The 21997-nt window shown below is 39.9% G+C and overlaps 1 protein-coding gene and 1 long non-coding RNA gene across 18 annotated transcripts in view; one reads left to right on the forward strand and one right to left on the reverse strand.

Annotated features, from left to right (window-relative positions):
- DLGAP1 (DLG associated protein 1) overlaps positions 1 to 21997 on the forward strand; it is an 869387-nt gene that overhangs the window by 575546 nt on the left and 271844 nt on the right. Inside the window, exon 1 of one of the 14 annotated variants that reach the window (XM_059409274.1) lies at positions 12442 to 12545. The exons of the other annotated variants lie outside the window; for them this stretch is intronic. Within the exon in view, the coding sequence (XP_059265257.1) occupies positions 12495 to 12545 (51 nt within the window). The 5' untranslated portion in view covers positions 12442 to 12494. Of the gene's footprint in view, positions 1 to 12441; positions 12546 to 21997 lie in introns of those variants that run through there. 14 annotated transcript variants of the gene reach the window in all.
- The window catches only part of LOC132023498 (uncharacterized), a 331116-nt gene that overhangs the window by 159810 nt on the left and 149309 nt on the right, over positions 1 to 21997 (reverse strand). The window lies entirely within an intron of this gene.

Genomic DNA, 21997 nt, shown 5'->3' on the forward strand with positions numbered 1-21997 from the left:
TGCATTCAACCTTATTTTGACTGGCAATTTTCTAATAATACCTCACTGTCCTTCCCACCCCCACCTTTAGAATAGTAGTTTCTGTTTTGTGGCACTTACCCTCTCTGCCCCCATTCGATCTCTCTCTCTCTCTTTGCCTTTCCTCTTCTTTATCTAGTAACCTATCAAACCTTTTACTGTGGCAAATGCCTCAAGAAGTATCAAATTATTTATTCAGTAGAAATTCCTAGAATTAGATCAGCCCAGCCAATGGGTGTGCAAAATGTGAAGGATTTTTGCTCATATTACCAACTGACCTCGAGAAAGACTGAATTTTTACCCAGTACCGGTTTCCACTCTTGGCACCTTTTGAGAAGATTCTTCTCTATTGTAATACAAATCCACCTCTCTTTAACTTGGATGTAGGTACCATGTGAAGTAAATCAATTACTCCTTCACAGGGCCATCTGTCATATGCTTGATGATTTATTTTTCACCCCCAAGTCTTCATTGTTCCAACCTCCAAAGACCTACTTCTTCCAGCAATTCTTTAGCATTCTAGAACTAGACTTTAAGCACTTCCAGCATCCCAAATGACAAATCATATCTCGTTCCAAGAAAAGCAACATCCCTCTTAACTTGTGATATAATTGTGTGAACAATATTTCGGGTGGACTTGACAACGTCCGTTGAAAATCTCTGGACATGAACGGTGTCCTTCTGTCAGTGCACTAGCTTGTCTGGCAGTCATGCTAGACCCAGTGCTGCACTCAGGTAAAATCTGTATGCCATTTTTTCTTGGGAAATCACATTAACAGGTTTCTCCCACCCTGAGCCGTGCACTTAAATGGTTTGACATAATGTAAAATATCATATTTATCTTTATTAAATGTCACCTTGTAGATATGAATGTGTGTTTCTAGCTCAGGGACAGCCCTTACTGTTGTGTAGGTTGTGCACTAGCTAACTCCAGGGAACACCATTTATATTAGTAGCTATCTTCGCATTATTTATTACTACAATTTTCCAGCAAATGGCAGTAGAATCTTGAGGAAGGGACAGCTTGCTTCCAATTCACCCAACTAAAAGTGCCATTTAGACTACCAAAAAGAATGTTTTCGCTGTCGAACTTGGAGAATATGAAATTGAAATACAATATTTTAAATATTTTCCCAAGATGTATTATACTATAAATCTCATAATAGCACCAATATATCATCATCAAAGTTGATAATTAAAAGAATGTTCAGAACAGAGCCAAAAACAGAGTCTTATGCATTCAACTACAGACTGTTATACAGTTTTTCATGAAACTATTTATATACCATATCGGGAAAGTCATTCAAGTTATGAATCTCCTATCCAGTCTATACTTCTTTATTATGTTTAAAAGTTTTTCATTTTATTAAATGAAACTAATCTGTTCATTGTACTGGTGAGCTCATTTCTCTTTTAAAAATCAAGTATTGGGGGACACCTGGGTGGCTCAGTGGGTTAAGCCTCTGCCTTCAGCTCAGGTCATGATCTCAGGGTCCTGGGATCGAGCCCCAAATCTGGCTCTCTGCTCAGCAGGGAGCCTGCTACCCCCTCTCTCTCTGCCTGCCTCTCTGCCTACTTGTGATCTCTCTGTCAAATGAATAAAATCTTAAAAAAAAAAATCAAGTATTGGGGTGCCTGTATGGCTCAGTCGATTAAGCTTCTGCCTTCAGCTCAGATCATGATCTTGGGGTCCTGGGACCAAGCCCTGCACTGGGTTCCCTGCTGAGCGGGGAGTCTGCTTCTCCCTCTCCCTCTGCCCCTCCCCATCCCCACCTGTGCTCAATCTCTCTCTGTCTCTCAAATGAATAAATAAAATCTTTTTTAAAAATCAAGTACTATTGGGCAGGTTCATACAGCTGGTACGCATTTTGGGGGGAGTTGTTTTTTTTTTTTTTTTAGACTACATAAGAAAATAAAGAAGACCGTAAAAATCACCCAGAGATAATCACTGTGAATATTTTTGTGTTGTGGCTGTTCTTTAAAAATACCCATAATATTGAGCAACCTCTAAATAAACTCACCAAGCAGAAAAAAAGAAAGCATCACACAAACACTAATAGGAATGTAGAAAAGAACAAGGACAAATATACCGTAGATATTAAAGCTATCACATGAATAGAAGAGAAACAGACTTCATACCAATGTATGAAAAACTTAAGTGATTAATTTCTTAGAATATTAAATTCTTCAAAATGTGATAGAAACAAACCATTAGGTGTATAAATATGAAAGTTACCCTGTGCATTTCTTAACTCCATCAAAACGCAAATGATAGTTTAAAGTAAAAATTATAACATTTTATTGTGGGGCTTATGATATATTTAGAGGTAAAATATATGATAATAGCATAAAGGATGGGGTATAAATGGAATTACATTGCTCAAGGTTCTCACGGTTTGCATGAAAAGATAGGATATTAAATTTAAGTAGACATTGATATGTGAAATCTTTAATCAATTTTGAATTGATTTTTGTATATGTTGTAAGACAATGGTTCAATGTCATTCTTTTGCATGCGGCTGTCCAGTTCTCTCCATGTCATTTCTTAAAGAGACCATCCTTTTCCCTGGTATAAAAAACAAAGAAGGAAGGAAGGAGAGACAGAAAGAGAGAGGGAGGGAGGGACAGACAGAGGAAGAAAGGGAGGAAAGGAAGAAGGAAATAAACCGTACCCATGACAATTTAAGAAATTGACGCATTCAGTTAGAATTTACCCACCATTTGCTTTGAAGTAGATGGAACTGGAGGGGATTATGCTAAATGAAGTAAGTCAAGCAGAGAAAGACAATTATTACATAGTTTCACTCATATGTAAAACACATACAATTGCATGAAGGACCGTAGGGGAAGTAAGGGAAATGTGAAGGGGTAGAAATCAGGGAGGGAGGGGCGCCTGGGTGGCTCAGTGGGTTAAGCCTCTGCCTGCAGCTCAGGTCATGATCTCAAGTCCCGGGATCAAGCCCCGCATTGGGCTCTCTGCTCAGGAAGGAGAGAGGGAAGACAGAAATCAATCAATCAGCGAGGGAGATGAACCATGAGGGACTATGGACTCTGGGAAACAATCTGAGGGTTTCAGAGGGGAGGAGGGTCGAGCAGAAGAGGTAACAGGTGATGGGTATTGAGGAAGGCACAGGCTGTGATGAGCACTGGGTGTTATATGTAACTAATGAATCATTGAACACTACATCAAAAACTAATGATATATCATGCAGTGGCTAACTGAACATAAATAAATAAATAAATAAATAAATAAAACTTACTCAGAAAATATACTAGACCCAAAGAGTTCTAGGAAATTTGCAAGGAAGATGTAATCTCTGTCATACAAAAGTTCTTTTAGAGATCTGAACAAAAAAGATGCCAAATTCACTTAGGATTTATATAACCTTAGACAAGGGCAGTTTGGAAAAGGAAAATTTTAATGCATTTTTTTCACAAATCTGATGCAAAAGTTCTTTTATTTTTAGAAAAATTTTAAAGATTCATTTATTCATTTGACAGAGAGAGAGTGGGGGTTGGGGGCAGAGGAGAGGGAGAGAATCTCCAAGCAGACTCTCCACTGAGCACAGAGCTGGACACAGGGCTTGATCCCATGACCCATGAGATCATGACCTGAGCCAAAACCAAGAGTCAGACATCTGCTTAACCAACTGAGCCACCTAGGTACCCCTAATGCAAAAATTCTTAGTAAGTATATCAATAAAATTAAATAATTGTAAATAATTTAAAATAACATGGCCAGATGGGATTTATTTCATAATGAAAGGAAGGCATAACATTATTAAAGATACATAATTCACAGCATTAGAAAACTAAAGGAGAAAATCCATGACTATCTTAACAACATACATAAGAAAGATATTTTGTAATATTGAACAGCTATGAATGATTTAATTAAAAATCGTGACAAATTAGAAATAGAAAAGAACTCTTAAAGTGTATCTAACAGATATGTAGCTCAGAGGAACTTTGTGAAATGTTGGATCAATCCTTTTAAATCCATAAAGAAGATGATAAACCTCTTCTAAAATGTATTAAACTATGTTCGGCCAGTTAATATTATATGATTATGCATAATTGACATTTAACACTAAATTTGTTTCAGGTATAAGACATAAAAATTTGATATTTTTAAAAATTTTTTTTTAATTTTTATTTATTTATTTGACAGACAGAGATCACAAGTAGGCAGAGAGGCAGGCAGAGAGAGAGGAAGGGAAGCAGGCTTCCCACTGAGCAGAGAGCCCGATGCGGGGATCAATACCAGGACCCTGGGATCATGACCTGAGCTGAAGGCAGAGGCTTTAATCACCCAGGTGCCCCAACAATTTGATATTTATATATATTATGAAATGATCACCCCAATAAGTCTGATTAACATTCATCACCATACATGATTACAAAAAAATTTTTTTCTTGTGATGAGCAAGAGTTCTTAGCAACTTTTTAAAAGTTCTTAACTTTCAAATATGCAATGCAGTATTATTAACTATGGTTACCATGCTGTACCTTACATCCCCAGGGCTTATTTACTTTATAACTGGAAGTTTGTGCATTTGATCTTCTACAGTTGCATCCACCCCCAATTCTCCACCTCTGGCAACTGCCAATCTGTTCTCTGTATCCACGAGCTTGCTTATGTTCTATGGGGTTTTTAGATTCCACATATAAGTGAGATCATGCAGTGTTTGCCGTTCTCTGTCTGACTTATTTCACTTAGCATAATGCCTCAAAATCCATCCATACTGTCACAAATGCAAGATTTTTATGCCTTTTAAAATGGCAATTTATTTTTATGCCAAATAATATTCCATTGTATATGTACCTCATCTTCTTCCATCCATCCATCAATGGACATTTGGGTTGTTTCCATATGTTGGCAATTGTAGATAATGCTGCAATGAACATGGGAGTGTTGGCCACTGGTTCTTTGCTGACATTTTTCTGTTTGCATCAAGCCTGTATATAGCTTGACCTCTATTATTTTCCTCTAGAAAGGTTCATTTGAGCAATATAACCCAACTTTTCACATGTTCAAAGCTATCTTTTTACTTGACTCTTTAAACTTGAAGGAGAGCTTAACTAGATAGAAAATCCTTGACTCCCCCTCTCTGGGCTTGGTATCTCAAAGGTGTTGCTCTGCTGTGTGCTGAGGTTAGGAGTTTCTGTGGTTATCTGATGTCAACCTCATTTTCTCTCCCTTAACCTGATTTTAGCTTTTTGCCAAAGGGTTCTTTCCAATAGTTTTTCTAAGCCATGTCTTTGTGTTTGACCATTCTGATGGCTTTTCACTAATAAAATGGGTAACTTTTCATTAAATAGATTTGGGCCTTTTTTAATTTCAGAAAAGCTTTATTGAATTGTTTTAAGAAATTATTCTACACTATAGCTTTGATTTTCTCCTTCAGAATCACAGCTATGCTTATGTTGGATATAATTCCTTGTTTCCCTCATCCTTCTCTTTTTCTCTCTGCACCATTTATTTCTTTGCTCTTTTTCATTTTCATCTTTTATGTCCTTGCCTTCCCTTCCTTTCCTTCAAGTCTGCCAGTTCCTACTTCTCGTCCTCCAGCTGCCGACCAACAACCTTTTGTTGTGTTTTCACTTCTTTCCTGAGTTCTTATCATTCTTCTTCGTGATCTTTTTAATAGCTGTAACTGCTTCATTAATTATTGTTTTGATTTGGGGTTAAGCTTTATGGCACACATTTTCCCAGTGCATGTTTACTATTTACAAGATACCTGCGGCCACCCTTTCTTATATTCTTTAAAGTACCTGTATGTGTATTCCTTTTATGTTACTCCTAATTGAGTGAGTTGTATTTTTCTGGAGAATCAGAAGGTTCCTGTGGAGAGAATGGTGGGCAGTAGTTTCCCAAGAATCAAGGGCTTCCTTTCCTGTTGCTACAGTTACAAATTGTTTCTTTATAATCTGATGAATCTACATAGTCCCATATCCTCTGACTCTCAGACCAAACCTAGTTCTTTTCTCCCTCAATTACTTCATGGATAACCTCCCAGGCTGCCTGTCACATGGGGAACACAAATGATACAGTCATTTTTTAGAAAGAATTGTTTTGGCCCTTAATGAGATTTGCCTACTTGCTCTCCACCACCAACATTAGTCCCAGACTTTTCCACAGCTCTTCCCTTCCAGACTGAGGTCCTTACTACGGGAGACTGTTTGTTTGACAGAACTTCCTGAGCTCTGTTACAGGTAGGTCCCCTCTGTACCTCTTATTTACCTACCACATTATTATAACTTCCCTCCTTGGCTTTTTGCTGGACTCTAACTTTGGAGTTTGTGGATTTTCTGCTGGTTTTGCTGAAAATGTGATCTGTGGGCTTGTCTTCATTTTGTTGTATTTTTTTGTTGATGCCAGGAGGAAAAGGGAAAAAATTCAATTTCTGTGAAAACCAGTCCTGTTAAAACTAAGAAATATTTTCCCTCTCTTTTCTTCCTGCAAAGATGCCTTTGCATAAGAAAGCTCAAAGCATGTGTTTACTTATCAACCAAGTTGATTTTCTAAACTAAAAACAAAAACAAGGGTTCCTGGGTGGCTCAGTCCCTTAAAGTGTCTGCATTCCACTTAGGTCATGATTCTGGAGTGGCAGAATTGAGCCCCACGCTGGCTCCCTGCTCAGTGGGGAGTCCGCTTCTCCCTCTCCTTCTGCCCACCCCAGCTTGTGTTCTATCTCTCTCCCTCTCACTCTCTCTTGCTCACCCCCTAATAAATCAATAAAATGTTTTCAAAAATAAAAATAAATAAAAACAAAGCACAGTGAGTCTAGCATCCTACCTCTTCATAATCCCAGGCTGCTTTTCCTTGTGCTCGGAGGCCTTCGATTTAACAGCCTATTCTAGGATGATGCTGCATTATAAATTCATTATAAATTCAAGCCTATCAAGCTGTTATCTTTCGGATAATTCAAAAGCCTCGTCCGTCTTTGTCTTTTGCTACTGTATTTCCCTTAACAATCTTTTAGATTAGCCACCTTGATTATGGAATCCTACCAAAAGTTCCTTGAGTACATAAAAATATCATTTGTGGGGCGCCTGGGTGGCTCAGTGGGTTAAGCCTCTGCCTTCGGCTCAGGTCATGATCCCAGGGTCCTGGGATCGAGCCCCACATCGGGCTCTCTGCTCAGTGGGGAGCCTGCTTCCCCCTCTCTCTTTCTGCCTGCCTCTCTGCCTACTTGTGATCTCTATCAAATAAATAAATAAAATCTTTAAAGATATATATATATATATATATCATTTGTGTGGGCACAAAAACTTAAGCTTAGTGTTTATAGGTGTGTCCTTTTTAAAAAAAGTAAGTGATTTTATTGATAAAATTAATTAATCTTTTAATTTATCAATCTAATAAATCTTATGATATCTTAAATTAACATCCTGCATGCTAATTTTCTAAGCAAAATGTATGTGTTAGACTAATAGTGGAGCTACCATGTAGGAGTGCCAGGACAGACATTTGACCAGGGAAAGAGAGAATGGTCAGATTTTATAAACAAGAATAGCCCTGACTCCCAACACAGAGCACATGCTTCAAATTATTTTGCTAGTAGCAATTATACTGTCATTACCCTCTCACCACAGCCTGCCAATTTCAGAGCTTTTTCCTTCACTCATTCCAAAAAAAAATATATGTTTATTAAATGGCTACTATTGCTAGGCCCTGTGTAGTTGCAAAGGGTACAATGATGATCAGAAACAAACATGATTCGTCCTTTCATGCTCCTTATTTTCTGTCAGTGGGACGTAAATATTACTAAAATAATAAACTGAAATTTACTAACATGGTGAGGGCTATTATTGAACTGGTGGGAGCTCTCCCTTGTCTGCCATCAGGGCTGTCCTTTTCTTTACTGGGAGGAATTGGCTGAATTCAGCTCCCTGCAGGACTAGAGCCACTATGAATTCTAGGGAATGGGCAACTGTATTTCTTAATCCTGTATAAACGTCTTGCACCTAAGATCAGACTGCTGGGCCCCTGAGCCCAGAATGTTTATTCCCTGCCTTTCCTCCATACAGTGCATTCTCCATACTTGCCTTATTAGAAGAGTGACCAATGGAGAGGCAGGTCTCTCCATAGTTCATTTAACTAAGAGACTCAACCCAGGCAAGTCTCTTCAAAGGTGCCAAGCGTGTAGTGGCCCTCACACCTTCCAAGCCTACTGTTCACGAGTACAAAACTATCCCAAGTGACCACTTTGCTCAATACCTATGAAGAAGATTATGACACTCTAATAACATATTAACTTAAGAAGTTCAAGGAAGCATTTCCTAGGAAGTAATGGTTGAGATTAAGTCTGAAGGAAGGGCAAGAGTAAATGAGACAATGAGCCAAGGGAATCATGCAAGGGCAAGAAAAAACAAAGGGTCAGAGAAAAATCTAGTGTGGCTTCATCACGAAGATGGTGCAAGATGAGTCTGAGAAGAGAGGCAGGACTAGATCACTCAGGGCCTTAGGGGTCAGGTTTAAAATCTGGATCTTCATATCCTTGCTTTTGTGTGTAGGGGGTAGATATAGGGAAAACTGATATCCACTTTGCCTTCTGAAAATATCCCTTTCGATGGAGTGAAAAGACAAAGTAAAGCAGAAGAAGAAACAAAAGGTAAATAGGGGGTTCCAGATGCAAGACAATGGTGGATGGACTAGGGTGGTGATGTTGCTATTGAGGCAGATGGGATAGTGTCCAGAGATTCCAGATCTGCAGGACTTGCTGATGCAGAGGGAGAGGGAAGTGTCCAGGGTGAGACCTATGTTTCTGACTTGCATGAAGGATGGGGCTTCCATTCACTGAAGTGGGGAGCTCTGGAAGAGCCGCAGTCAGGAATGGGCAGGGGAGGAGGGAGAAAGAAAGTGAACTTGATTTGGTGGGCGCTGCTCTAGAGGAAGTGCTGTGAGGTATCTAAGGGAAGTTGTCAAGTACCTGAAGCTCCTGTGGGCAATCTGGAATGAAAATATAATGTTATGAGTTGTCCGCATACAATAGATTTTTCTAGAATCCAAACTCTCTTCACCATGTTTCTTCTTCTACACTTTCCATCTTGTAGATCATTTTCTTTGATAGAGAAAATGAGAGCATTTCAGAGCTTAGTGTTTTGTCCTCTTCCCTCTCCCCTACCCCCCCACTGCCCCTCCTCCCCTTCCTCCTCCTTCATCATCATCTGTTACACCGTTATACCATCTGGACCAAGCCTTGGGATTATCCTTGTTCTTCTATTTGTTCCAATTTACATCTTTTTAAAAGGACTCTTTTTTAAACTGTCCTTGGCTATTTTTTTTATTCCTTTTAATGTTTTTTTTTCTTTTCTTTCTTTTTTTTTTTTCAACTTATGAACTTCGCTTTATTTTTGCTTTAGCCCTCTTGCTGCAATTCTTACAGACACTCATCACTTGCCTGTATTCGTCCTTGATGGTGAACCCATCTCTCATGTCTGTAACAAGCTCCTTTAATATGAATGCTTTAAAACCATCCTTGTACAAGCTCTCGATTTGTTTAAGGGCTTTCTTATTTTTGTTCTCAACTAGATCATTCGATATTATATCAACAGAATTAAGGTTTGTGATCCTACTTTCTCTCTTCAATCATCTGCCCTTAGCAATCAAAAACAAGCCTGCCCCTTATTATTTTTTTCTCTTTCTTCTCTTTCTCCTTCTCTTCCTTGATTGTCATTCCCCTTTGTGTTTTCCTCCTGTTCTCACTCTGTCTGATTTGGGTTTGGGTTTTTTTTTTTTTTTCTTTATTGAGCACCAACTATGACTAAACACCAGCACAAAGGGCTCTTTTGAATGTGTCTGTGGCTCATGGGTCCCCAAGGGTTTCCCATGTTTGGTATCATCCTCACACTCTCCAAGATCCTCCCTATCTACCTTCTGCAGAATTTATTTTATATAACTGATTTTTATCATTACAAACACTACATGGGAGTGTTCCCATGACAAGTTAATAATTTTATTAATATGTGTATTGGAGATATAATTTACCAACCATAAGATTCCCTTATCTAAAATACACAATTAAATGGTTTCAGTATATTCACAGAATTGTGCAAACATCACTACAACTAACATGACCATTTTCATCATCTCAGTAAGAAACTTTTTATTCATTAGCATTCTCACTGCTACCCTGTGCCCAGGGTAACCTCTAACCTCCTTGCTATCTCCATAGATTCTGCCTATTCTGGGCATTTCATATCAATGGTATCAGACAATATGTGATCTTTGGTCACTGACTTTTTCAAGGAGCATGCTGTTTTCAAGATTCATGCATGTTATAGCAGGTATCGATACTTTATTTATTTTTTAAATTTTTTTATTTTTTATTTTTATTTTTTTAATTTATTTTTTATTTACTTTCAGCATAACAGTATTCATTATTTTTCACCACACCCAGTGCTCCATGCAATCCGTGCCCTCTATAATACCCACCACGTGGTACCCCAACCTTCCACCACCCCCCCCGCCACTTCAAAACCCTCAGATTCTTTTTCAGAGTCCATAGTCTCTCATGGTTCACCTCCCCTTCCAATTTCCCCCAACTTCCTTCTCCTCTTTAACTCTCCATGTCCTCCATGCTATTTGTTATGCTCCACAAATAAGTGAAACCATATGATAATTGACTCTCTCTGCTTGACTTATTTCACTCAGCATAATCTCTTCCAGTCCCATCCATGTTGCTACAAAAGTTGGGTATTCGTCCTTTCTGATGGAGGCATAATACTCTATAGTGTATATTAATTTATTTTCAATGCCAAATAATATTCCATTGTATGGATATTCCATATTTTTTAAGACTTATTTATTTTAGAAAGAGAGAGAGCGTATGTGCAAGCACAGAGGGGAGGGGCAGAGGAAAAGAGAGAATCTCGAGCAGATTCCCCACTGAGCACAGACCTAGACACAATGCACGGCTGAGTCCCAAAACCCTGAGATCATGACCTCAGCCAAAACCAACAGTCAGATGCTTAACCCACTGTACCATCCAGGCACTCTGGATAAACTGGATTTTTACAACCATTAATCATCTGATGGAAAGTAGGGTTGTTTCCATTTCTTGGCTATTGTGAATAATGGTGTACAAGGCTTTCTGTGGATACATGTTTTTATTTCTCCTGGATATATGAGTAAGAGTGGAATTGCTGAGTCATATAGTAGCTCTATTTAACATTTTGAAGCAAATCAATCACTTAATATTGCTTTTTCTTTATACTTTTTCATTGGAGGAAGCCATGTTCTTATTAATTGAGGAGAGGAAAGTTTTAGGGTCTGGCCTTGCAATGTGACAAAAACCAGAAAGGTTTAAAAGACCTTAAGCTAAAATATCTTTGCTCAGTCACAAGGTCCTTGTCTGTTGATAATATTGGACTTATCTCATTGTTATGACTGCACATTTTACTTGGTAAAGGTGGATTTCAATAAATGCTGCCTGCTCAAATTCCGTAAGTGAAACACCTGGGAGAGGACATCATGCTTGAACTAAATGAGATTTTTCTGGGATGTTTTCTACGGAACTCATTTTTTAAGAAAGAAAAAGTGTTTGCCCAAAGGTTTCTAAAACAAGCTTACTTCGTTTAAAGAAAATAAATGGATTATTAAAGAACATGACTTATTTTTTAATAATTTTTTTTTTAGATTTTATTTATTTATCTGACAGAGATCACAAGTAAGCAGAGAGGCAGGCAGGGGTGGGAGGGTGGGGGGGCAGGCCCCCTGCTGAGCAGAGAGCCCGATTGAGGGGCTCAATCCCAGGACCTTGGGATCATGACCTGAGCCGAAGGCAGAGGCTTTAACCCACTGAGCCACCCAGGTGCCCCAGAACATGACTTATTTTTTAAGTGAATTTGATGTCCAGAGGACAGATGCCTATTGTTATTTTCCTATTGGAACCCTAAAGGGAACCCTAAAGTCTCTCTCTCCATTAGCTACTAGAATGTTGTATCCAATTTATGTGTAGCTGCACACTTATCATCAAAACCGTAAAATGCATCTGTCTTTCCATCTCTAGTCAGACAACCAGGTATTCTTTTTTAGAAAATTGCAGAGATCACTCCCCCACGTGTATCTCCCCTTGACAGAACATACATTATCCAGCGTGTGTACTGCAAAGTCAATCAATAGCCTAAGAATCTACTGAGCTAATGAAAGAGAGCAATGTAATTTTGCTGGAACAGTGAGGATGCAAGACTCTAACTACAACAGTGATGCAAAACTGCATGGGCTTTAAAAAAAACCTGCACTATTTCCTTCAGTGTTCTTCTGCAGTTATAAGATCCGATTTCATTAAGTATCTTCCTATGAATGAAAATGTAAAGTTGCAAGTCTAGAGTTGTGAGCCATGGCCAACCACTCCCCACCTCCCAAGTTCTGTGTTTACTGCCTTACTCACCCACTTTGCTTCGGCAAATCATAGAGAGAAGCTAAATGCTCTCAGCTGCACTATACCAAATCAAAGCTGAGATGAATAATGAACTTAATTTTCCATAAAGACATTCTGTTTGGCATTTCAGCTAATAAGGTAAGCTAATGGCAATTCTGGGCGATGGAAAAGAAAATGAATAGTCTCTCTTTGTGTTTGATTTCTGTGCTAATCTGTAATTTTTCTTTTAACGTGCTGGAGTTAATTTCATGTTTCACGATGTATGTGGATTTGGGATGAACAGTTTTAGGAAGAGTACCCCCAATGCACCTTTTTTTTTTTTTTTTAATTAGGCTGCTTGTGGTACTGAGGGGCTAAGGGAGAAATCCAGCTTTTCGTAAGAGTGGCATCTCTGTAATAATATTTTTATCATCTATAATGCAAAAGGAATTTACTTAAATGGCAGAATATTTAGATGCAGCAAAGACCGACAAAATTATTTAAGCACAGCTTATTGAATATATTTGGCATGATATATTGTAAATTGATGTTGAATGTGCTCTAGAGAAAGCAGCATACATACATCATGTTGGTTTCTGAGTCATTTTGTTTCTAAGTACATGTTATTCTTGAGAAGGTAGTAATTTTCAATTGCTAAAATTATTCCACAGCTTTGGGTTAGGTGGGTTTTATTTTGTAAGATTGTATTTTTAAAACAGCAGTATACCGGTAATGTGAATTTTCATTATTATTACTTTCTTGATTTACCACGGCTTCGGTGATTTGGGTCATGTGGAAATGTACTTGTTTGTCCACTAAAGTTCAGGGGACTACAAACCGTCAGACCTTTCTGAGACTTTCATTGCTACCCTGGCTACCATGTAGCAAAAATAAGGAATAAAACAATTATTGGTTGGCTTAGCTCTTTGTGATACAGTTTTTCAGTGTTTAACACAGGGATTTTTATTTTATTCAGTTCACAGCAGAAACTAGGAAAAACTTATGGCAAGATGGGGAAGAAACACTCTTTTCTTTATTATAAGAATAACAAAAATGAAAAATGCGATTAAGATTTATGTTTCCTGGGCTCCCTGCCATGTCACCTGAAAAATCCACGACTCTATTCTCTCAAAGTAGGTGACCTCAAAAGAGATTTCAGAAGTTCTATGCAAAACAGCCAAGTATGTGGGAAATTTTGGAGAAATGAAAAGGAAGTGTTTCTTATTATTCCTACTGTCTAATCTTCCCGTTCTGTTTTTACGCGTGGGAAATGAGCTGTGGGCACCGGATATTTTTGTTTCGTGGAAATCTTTAAACATCACAATCAGACTTTTATAGAAAATAAAGAGCTTTTGGGGCACCTGGGTGGCTCAGTGGGTTAAGCCTCTGCCTTGAGCTCAGGTCATGATCTCAGGGTTCTGGGACTGAGTCCCGCATTGGGCTCTGTGCTTGGCAGGGGACCTGCTTCCCCACCCTCTCTCTCTGCCTGCTTCTCTGCCTACTTGTGATCTCTTTCTCTTTCAAATAAGTAAATACAATCTTTTAAAGAAAAGAAGAAAAGAAAAGAAAATGAAGAACTTTCATCCTTCCTCCCTTTAGAATGTGCCCAGTGTCTGTTCTCCCTTGAAGTTTAACAGGATGCTAAGTTCGAGCATGATTTTCTGGCTACTACTCATGGCTTAGTTCCCCTTACTGATCACCCGTCTTTCACCTACAAATTTGAGGCATTTCTTTTGAAAAGCCTCAAATTTGGTAAACCTAGGAGGAGTAGGAATGTGGCATTTTGGTCTATCACAGTTCATTTTTAAGATCACCAAGACAGACATAGGTTACTCTTTACCCTTCAAAGTTATAAAATACGTTTTCAATTTCATGGTTATTCTCTGCAGAACTCTGTTGGAAGCTCAAATATGGTGGATTTGGGGGGGATTCTTAAGGTGTTCATTTTCTCTTCCTCTTTTCCCCCTTTCCCCCTCACACAGGCCATTCTTGACTGCTTCATGCACTGTTTTGCTTCCTTAATTCTGGTATGTTCCCCATTCCTCTTCTCGTCAGTTATCACTGGCCCAGAACCTAGGCATTGCACCATATCTCTTTTAAAGCTGGAAGAAACAAACCAGAAAGCAAACGTTTGCAACGACCAAGTTGTTTTTTCCTATCCCCTGTCATTCGTAAACTATAAAAACTTTTATACCAGCACACCTTTTTATCCACAATTGCTATCTAAAACCAACCTGGCGATGAAAAGGTGCAAGGCTGACCGGCATCCTTTTTGTGATTCTTCTTCTACAGTGGTCAACCCACTGGTGCTTCTAGATGAGATGCAAAGTTGTTAGTCCTTTCAGACATTCTTAGCGATGCCAACTGCAAGGCATGTGTTATTTACAGACTCACATGCTATCTCTATGTGCTTGTGAATTTATTAGGGAGAAAATCTAGTGAAAACAGCACCACCACCTTCCCCAGGCATGCACACACACACACCTATGCACTTAGCAAAGAACACAGAGCAGCCACCTACTGGGGACGCTTGCAACCGAGCAGCAGCCTTGTCGCAGATGGCCCACCATCATGAGAAGTTCTTGGCACTGTGGCAAGGAAGGCTGAGCAGGAGGCAGCCAACAGATTTGTTCCCAAATACACATGAAACCCATTCTTGGGGACAATCCGGATTAAGTGGAGGAGGAGCAAAGATGAGCGAGGACTAAAATATCAACAGACTTGGTTATTAATCGTTAACATTACCTCATTTATGCTCACTGCCTGGGGGACCCCAGGATAGCTGTGTTATAAAAATAAAAGCATTACTCCAAACCCATTATCTCTAAAACTGGGCTCAATGTCTTTCCTACAAGCCTCCTGACTCTGTGTTTCCTACCCTTGTAAAAAGCACCTCTCGTTATTTTCAACCCAGAAACACAGGGGAAAACTGATTTTTCTCCCTACCTCACCATCATATCTCCAAGGTAGACTCACAAAAGTTGGTTGAATGAATGAACGGATGGATGGATGGATGGATGGATGGATGGATCCCCAAGTCCTAGAAATTTTATTTCTATTCACTTCTCTCCATTCTCTCTGCCACTCTCCTAGTGAAGCCTAATAGTTTCTCACCTAGATGCTTACAAATATCTCCTAAGGGGTCTCCCTGCCTCTAGTTTTCCCTTCATTCATTCATTTATATATTCTAGATCAAACCATCTTTCTAAAATACAAAGTGAATCACTAAATCTTCTGCTTATAGATCCTTCAATGGCCCCTCCTTACCTGTGGGCCAAAATCCAAACTCCTTACCAGGACTTACAGGGTTGGACAGAATTGGGGAACTTTTTCCTTCATAGCCTTGCTTCTTCATATACCCTCTGTTGACTCTGCACTTCAGCCATACTGATCTACTTTTACCTTTCTCATAGGGGCTGTGTTCTCCTGACCAGGGCCTTTGCATGAGCTGCTTCCTCTTTTGTCTCTTCTGTCCATCCAGCTCAAACTTCTTTCTTCTCTATTAGCACCTTTTCAACTTTCTTATCTGGTCTGAGATGACACCTCCTCCAGGAAGCCCTTCCTGACTGGCCAAATTTGAGCCCCATCCCCTCTCCCAATAATTCTCTTAGCACCCATTATTTCCCTATCATGCTTCTACTGTTTTATGTAGGATTGCCTATTCCACTAGCCTATCAGTTCTGTGAAGGTGGATATCCAGCCTCGTTGTCACAGCTGTGGCCATGAACAAGTGCAAAGTCAATTCCATCTGAATGCATGAATAGATCCTTGGGCTCCTTAACAAGCTTCATTACCTTTTGTTCCGATGAGGTTGCAGAAACCAACTGCAAATGATTCTTTATGTTCCTCATTCCCACAAAGCACTGTGCTAACGCAGTTCTCATAAATTCTTCAGTCTTCTTGTTCTTATTCCCATTTTATAAATAAGACCACCAAGGCTCCAATTGTCATAAATGAGTCCGATATTAAGGTGCAGGCCCCTCACTCTGATCCTAGGGGCCAGCTTTTTCTATTCTGCACACAGTCAACTGCCTGCTTCAAGTGAGAAAACATTTTAAGCTTAGAAATGAATTATGGATTGTTCATTGGCTTTCCAACCTCCAGTAGTCTGCTCTGAATGTACTTTTTCCTTATTGTTAATCTGAAAGTAACTTTCTTTGCACCATATTCTTTATTCTCCAGCTTTTTTCTACAGGCTCTATGTCTGCAGGGTTTTCTGCCTTTCTTACTCTCTCCATAATGAGAATAACTGGGCTTCTTATTTCTGTTTCATTTCCATTGTCCTTTTCTGGGGGGCTTTTTTTTTTTTTTTAGGGAGAGAGGAAAAGTATGGGGAGGGGCAGAAGGGGAGAGAGAATCCAAAGCAGGCTTCACACCCAGCACAGAGTCCCATGCGGGGCTCAATCTCTCGACCTGGAGATCATGACATGAGCCAAAATCAAGAGTCAGACCCTTAGCTGACAAAGCCACCCAGGTGCCCCATTTTGGGCTATTTTAATGTTTTTATTACAGGCCATAAAAATATTCAGAAAGATAAATAAATGTGATGCAATGAGCTATATCCTAATGTGAAGAACTTTGTTTCAATGCATTATTTTTCTTCACAGTAGTCCCTTGTCCTTTTCAACATGGACGTTTTTCTGGTCCGGCTCCATGATTACTCTTCTGATGGAGCTTTTTCCTGAGCTCAGTTGTGCCTTAATGCTTGTCCCTGAAAGCCTGATGGCAGACTACTTAGGGGGCTTCTGCTGGTCCTTCATGGGAAAAGCCCATTTCTTCTCGTTACTGCTCAGCTGCTTAATTAGCAGTACTCTCTGTGGAAGAAATATCCAGAAGCATAGCTCGAGAGAGAACATATCAGTATCTGGGAAACAATCCATTTTGTGGTGGTTTGGGATCCAAACCACCACACGGACACACACAGTCCCAAAATGGGAGAGGTGATTCAGTATTGTGTGTACAGCAAATGCCTTCAGATTGGGCAGGCTTGGGTTTGAACCCGCTTCCTACCATGTCTCTATCTGTGTGTCCTGGGCCTTTCTGGGCCTCAATTTCTTCATCTGTAAAACACAGATAATAATGGTACCTCACGGGGTGCCTGGGTGGTTCAGTGGGTTAAGCCTCTGCCTTCAACTCAGGTCATGGTCTCAGGGTCCTGGGATCAAGCCCCACATTGGGCTCTCTGCTCAGCAGGGAGCCTGCTTCCTCCTCTCTCTCTCTCTGCCTGCCTCTCTGCCTACTGTGATCTCTCTGTCAAATAAATAAATAAAATCTTAAAAAAATAATAATAATGGTGCCTCGCTTACCAGAGTAAGTACTCAATGTGATGACAATGTCAGTGGTTGAGGTATCTGGGCAAAACAGCCCAAATATGGCTATATCTCAATCCCAGAAAGTTATGAATGTTACCTTCTATGACAGATGTGGCTTTGCAGATGTGATTAGTCAAGGGAGTTGGGAAGCGGAGATCATCCTGGCATATCTGGGTAGGCCCTAATGTAATCGTAAGTATCCTTATAGGAGGGAGGAAAGAGAGACCTGACCACAGAAGAAGGCCACACGACCACAGAAGCAGAAGAGAGATTTGAAGGTGCTATGCTGCTGGTTTTAAGGACAGAGGAGAGGGCATTGAGCTGAGTAATGCAAAGATTGCATTTCTAGAAGGTGGAAAGGCAATGAAATGGGTTCTCCCCTAGAGCTTCCAGAGGGAGCTCAGCCCTGCCAAGAACCTGGTCTCAGCTCAGTGAACCAATTTTGGACTTCTGGCTCCAGAACTGGGAGAGAATAAGTGTGAGTTGTTCTAAGCCACTAAGTTTGTGGTCATTGAAGCAGCAGCCTTAGGAAGCTAACACAAGGTGATACTTGGGAAATGAAAGATGACTCCTAATGAGCTGGTAACATAAGGAGAAGGACATTACCAAGGCTCACATGTGGGGTGGAGAGACCCTCTGAGTATTCAGTGTGTGGTGGGAGGTACCGCAGTGCCGTGTGTCCGAGAGGGGCCAGAAGGAAGAGGGCAAAGGGTGAAGCCATGTGTGGGGAGCTTAGACGTGGACAGAAGTGAGGTCTTGTGGAGAAGGGAGTGACGGCCGGTGGCTGAGGGGGGTATGCGCTAGTGGAGGGCGGCAGGGCAGATGGTGGAATGGCCTGTTCAGGCAAGAGTGATCACTTATGAAGAAAGGCTGATGCGGGGACTTTCTCTGGGCTACCAGACACACTGAGGGAGGGAGGAAATGTGGATCTGGGAAAGAAAACCTGTGTCCCTGAAACAAAACAAAAGGAGCCATTTTCTAGTGTTCTCCATGCCATATTCCTGATCCAAAATGACAATCCCAGGAAAGGAATTCTGAAAAGGATTTGTTGTGTTTGAAGCCAAGTCAAGACTATTAGCAGGCAACCGAGGGCCTTCCGCTTCCTCTGTTTCTAGCCATGCCCAGAGAGATGTAGGCTGGAGTGAAGTGAGTTCATTTGGAACCTCCACGTGTTGTACATAATTTGGTATTTCCTACAGAACACACTGTGCCTTTTCACACAGCCATGGCTGCCCATATGCCATCCCTCCTCTCCTGTAAGATTCTGCCTCTGGGCCCCACAGGCAACATCTTGCCCATCATTCAAGTCTCAAGTGAAGTTTGACCTCCTTGAACCAGCTTCCACATTAATTGCCCTATCTAGTATGTATTTGCTAACGATTTCCACGCTTCAGTGTAACCACACTTAAGTGATTGTGGCTTCTCTCTCCCCACCCACTGATTGCACCTTCCCCTCCATAGACAGAAAGATCCCTGGGGGGCATATACCAGTCTGTTGATTCCACATCTTCTGCTCCCACAGAGCTTGACAGGTAGGAAGCATTCAGTAAATGTGAATGGTTGCTAAGAAAGTAGATCTTAAATATTCCCCCACCCCCAAAAAAGGGGGAGGGCTTATTTAATTGATGGGATGAGGTGTTCGATAAAGCTAGGTGCTCATCATGTGGCAATATAGAATGTATCAAACCAATATGTTATATATCTTAAACCTGTACTATATCATATATCAATTATATCTCAGTAAAGGTGGAAACAAGGAAAAAAAGATTTGAGGGGCTTCAAGAACAAAAAATATATATATATGAATGAATGGATGGATGAATTGATTCACTAAATGTGCCCTACAGGCAGAGTTATCATGAGATAAAGAAAATAATGTAATTTACGAACCCCAGGGTCAGTGTCTAAAGGAAGGAAGGCCTTCCACCCAGCTCTCTTGAAAGTGAGAAATTATAGAAGTAGGTAACACCAGAACTTCTCTGTGCATGATGTAGGTATTAATTCCTCTATTATCCATTATATATTCAAATGACAACTCAATATCTGATCTAAAATTTAAGAACAGATTGTCTCCACCATCCAGACTGAATTTGTCATCTCCTTTATGACATGACTTTTTTTTTTTTTAAATCAAAGCAGACTACAAAAGGAAAATAAAATATCGTGTTAAATGGAACCTGATTAATAAAACCACAGGTTGATTTTTTACCTATTGCCTTTCACATTCAAAGGCAAACTGTCTAAAATTCACAATTGTTTTTCTTTTTTAATTTTATTTTATTTATTCGTCAGAGAGAGAGCACATGCAAGGGGAGCAGCAGGCAGAGGGAGAAGCAGACTCCCGCTGAGCAAGGAATAGATGAGGGGCTTGATCCCAGGACCTCAGGATCAATGACCTGAGCTGAAGGCAGGCGATTTACCAACTGAGCCACCCACAAGGGTTTTCTTAAAAAAAGATAACATTATCATGTGCAATGGATGCTACTATTCCTTATGGTTGCTACTCTTATCTTTTTATTACAAACGTAAATAACAAGAGCGGTAGTAAAACATGTCGCATTCACATTCTGTTCTTTTACCCATTCACTGAAGATTTCTTACTGCAGATGGGTGGCTATGCTCTCTGCCCTCTGCCTCTCTCCCTCCCCAGTTTTAATTCCATGGCTCCATCCTAATCTACATTATTTTTAAATTGTTAAGATATGAGATGTCATCAACTAGTACCAATGCTGGGTAAAAAAAAAAAGAAATGTCTCTTTTCCAAACTATCATGGAATCTAGAAAGAGAAAAAAGTGGTTAGTACTTGCTGCATTCCTCACTGCATATGACTTGATAATCTGGGATATTTTGCTTTCTTAAAACAAAACTATAAGGGTCCCCAGGTGGCTCAGTTGCTTAAGTGTCTGCCTTTGGCTCCAGTCAAGATCTCAGGGTCCTGGGATTGAGCCCCACAATGGGGAGTGCGGAGACTTATTTGACTTCTCCCACTCCCCCTGCTTGTGCTCGCTCGCTCGCTCTCTCTGTCAAAGAAATAAAATCTTAAAAAAAAAAAATTATAAATTAATGTTTTTAAAAGTTTGGTGTTTTTGAAAGTTTTGTTTACAAAGAGTTTATATTTATATAAAGTATAAGATTAATAATGTCCTTGATTGCCAAAATTAATATCTTCATATTAGTAGGTGAGTCAAAAATCACCTACAAATAGAGTGGAAAACAGTCATAAAAGGGGATATACCTAAATTTCACCATATGTCTAAGTGCTTCATTTTTATAGAAAAGAAATAAATACTCAAAGTTATTGAGGAGGGAGAGTTAATTCATTATAGTGGAGGTTTAAACATAAAAGGAAGAAAACAACATATGCTTGGATTCCAAAATCCTGTTACATCATAACACCCCAAATGGGAAAGAAGATGGAAAATATATCTTGAAAGCCTAGTCCACATGCTTGACACCCCCTCACAAAACCCCTGTGCCATTTTATTAACACACTTTTTCACATGTAGCAGCTGGATCTAATGAGAGGCTAAATCTTGCCTTTGTGGTAGAAATTGATTTATCCCCCCCACCCCACACCGCATTCTGAATTCTCCTATAGCCAGCCCCAGGGCTATGAGAGCCTACTTCCTCATTCATCATTAGTATTTATCACTTCTACAGAATGCCAGGGGGCACTCAGAATTAACTATACCATGCTATTCAAAAGAAAACACAAAAATCCCTGCTCTGGTGAGGTGGGAGTGGGGGAAACCATTAAAAGCATTCACAGAGTCTAAGAAAAGGAAAATACAATAGTGATGAAACAACGTGTCCAGTAGGAGAGCTACTTAGTCTACCTCTGAGAGGTAGATTGCAAGGAGAGATGAAAGAATGTATGCTTGAGGACTCTTTCTCCTTCTAACCTGATCACCCCCCAGGATGACGTCAGGTTAGTGTGCTACCTGGGAGGAGGAGCAGGTGGCAAGCCCCAAATGGAGAAGGCGAGGTATTCGAGTCACGTTAACAGGAGGGGTGAAAAAGTGCAGTGCCTCCTTGCTGGGCAGATACCATTCACCTGCCATCTGTGTGACAGCTTTCAGAGTCAGGAAGATGCTTGAGAAGTGAAGAAAGAGAATCGAATCCCATTACCTTTTATGAGTACTCAGAGAAAACATCTATAAAAACTAAGGATAAAAATGTTTTATGGTAATAATATGCACCCATGCTCTCACACAGACCTGATTTCCTCTTTCTTTCTTTCTTCCTTTTTTTTTTTTTTTTAAAGATTTTGTTTATTTATTTGACAGAGAGAAATTACA

This window comes from Mustela nigripes, chromosome 8, assembly GCF_022355385.1.
Source record: "Mustela nigripes isolate SB6536 chromosome 8, MUSNIG.SB6536, whole genome shotgun sequence".
NCBI classification, from domain to species: domain Eukaryota; kingdom Metazoa; phylum Chordata; class Mammalia; order Carnivora; family Mustelidae; genus Mustela; species Mustela nigripes.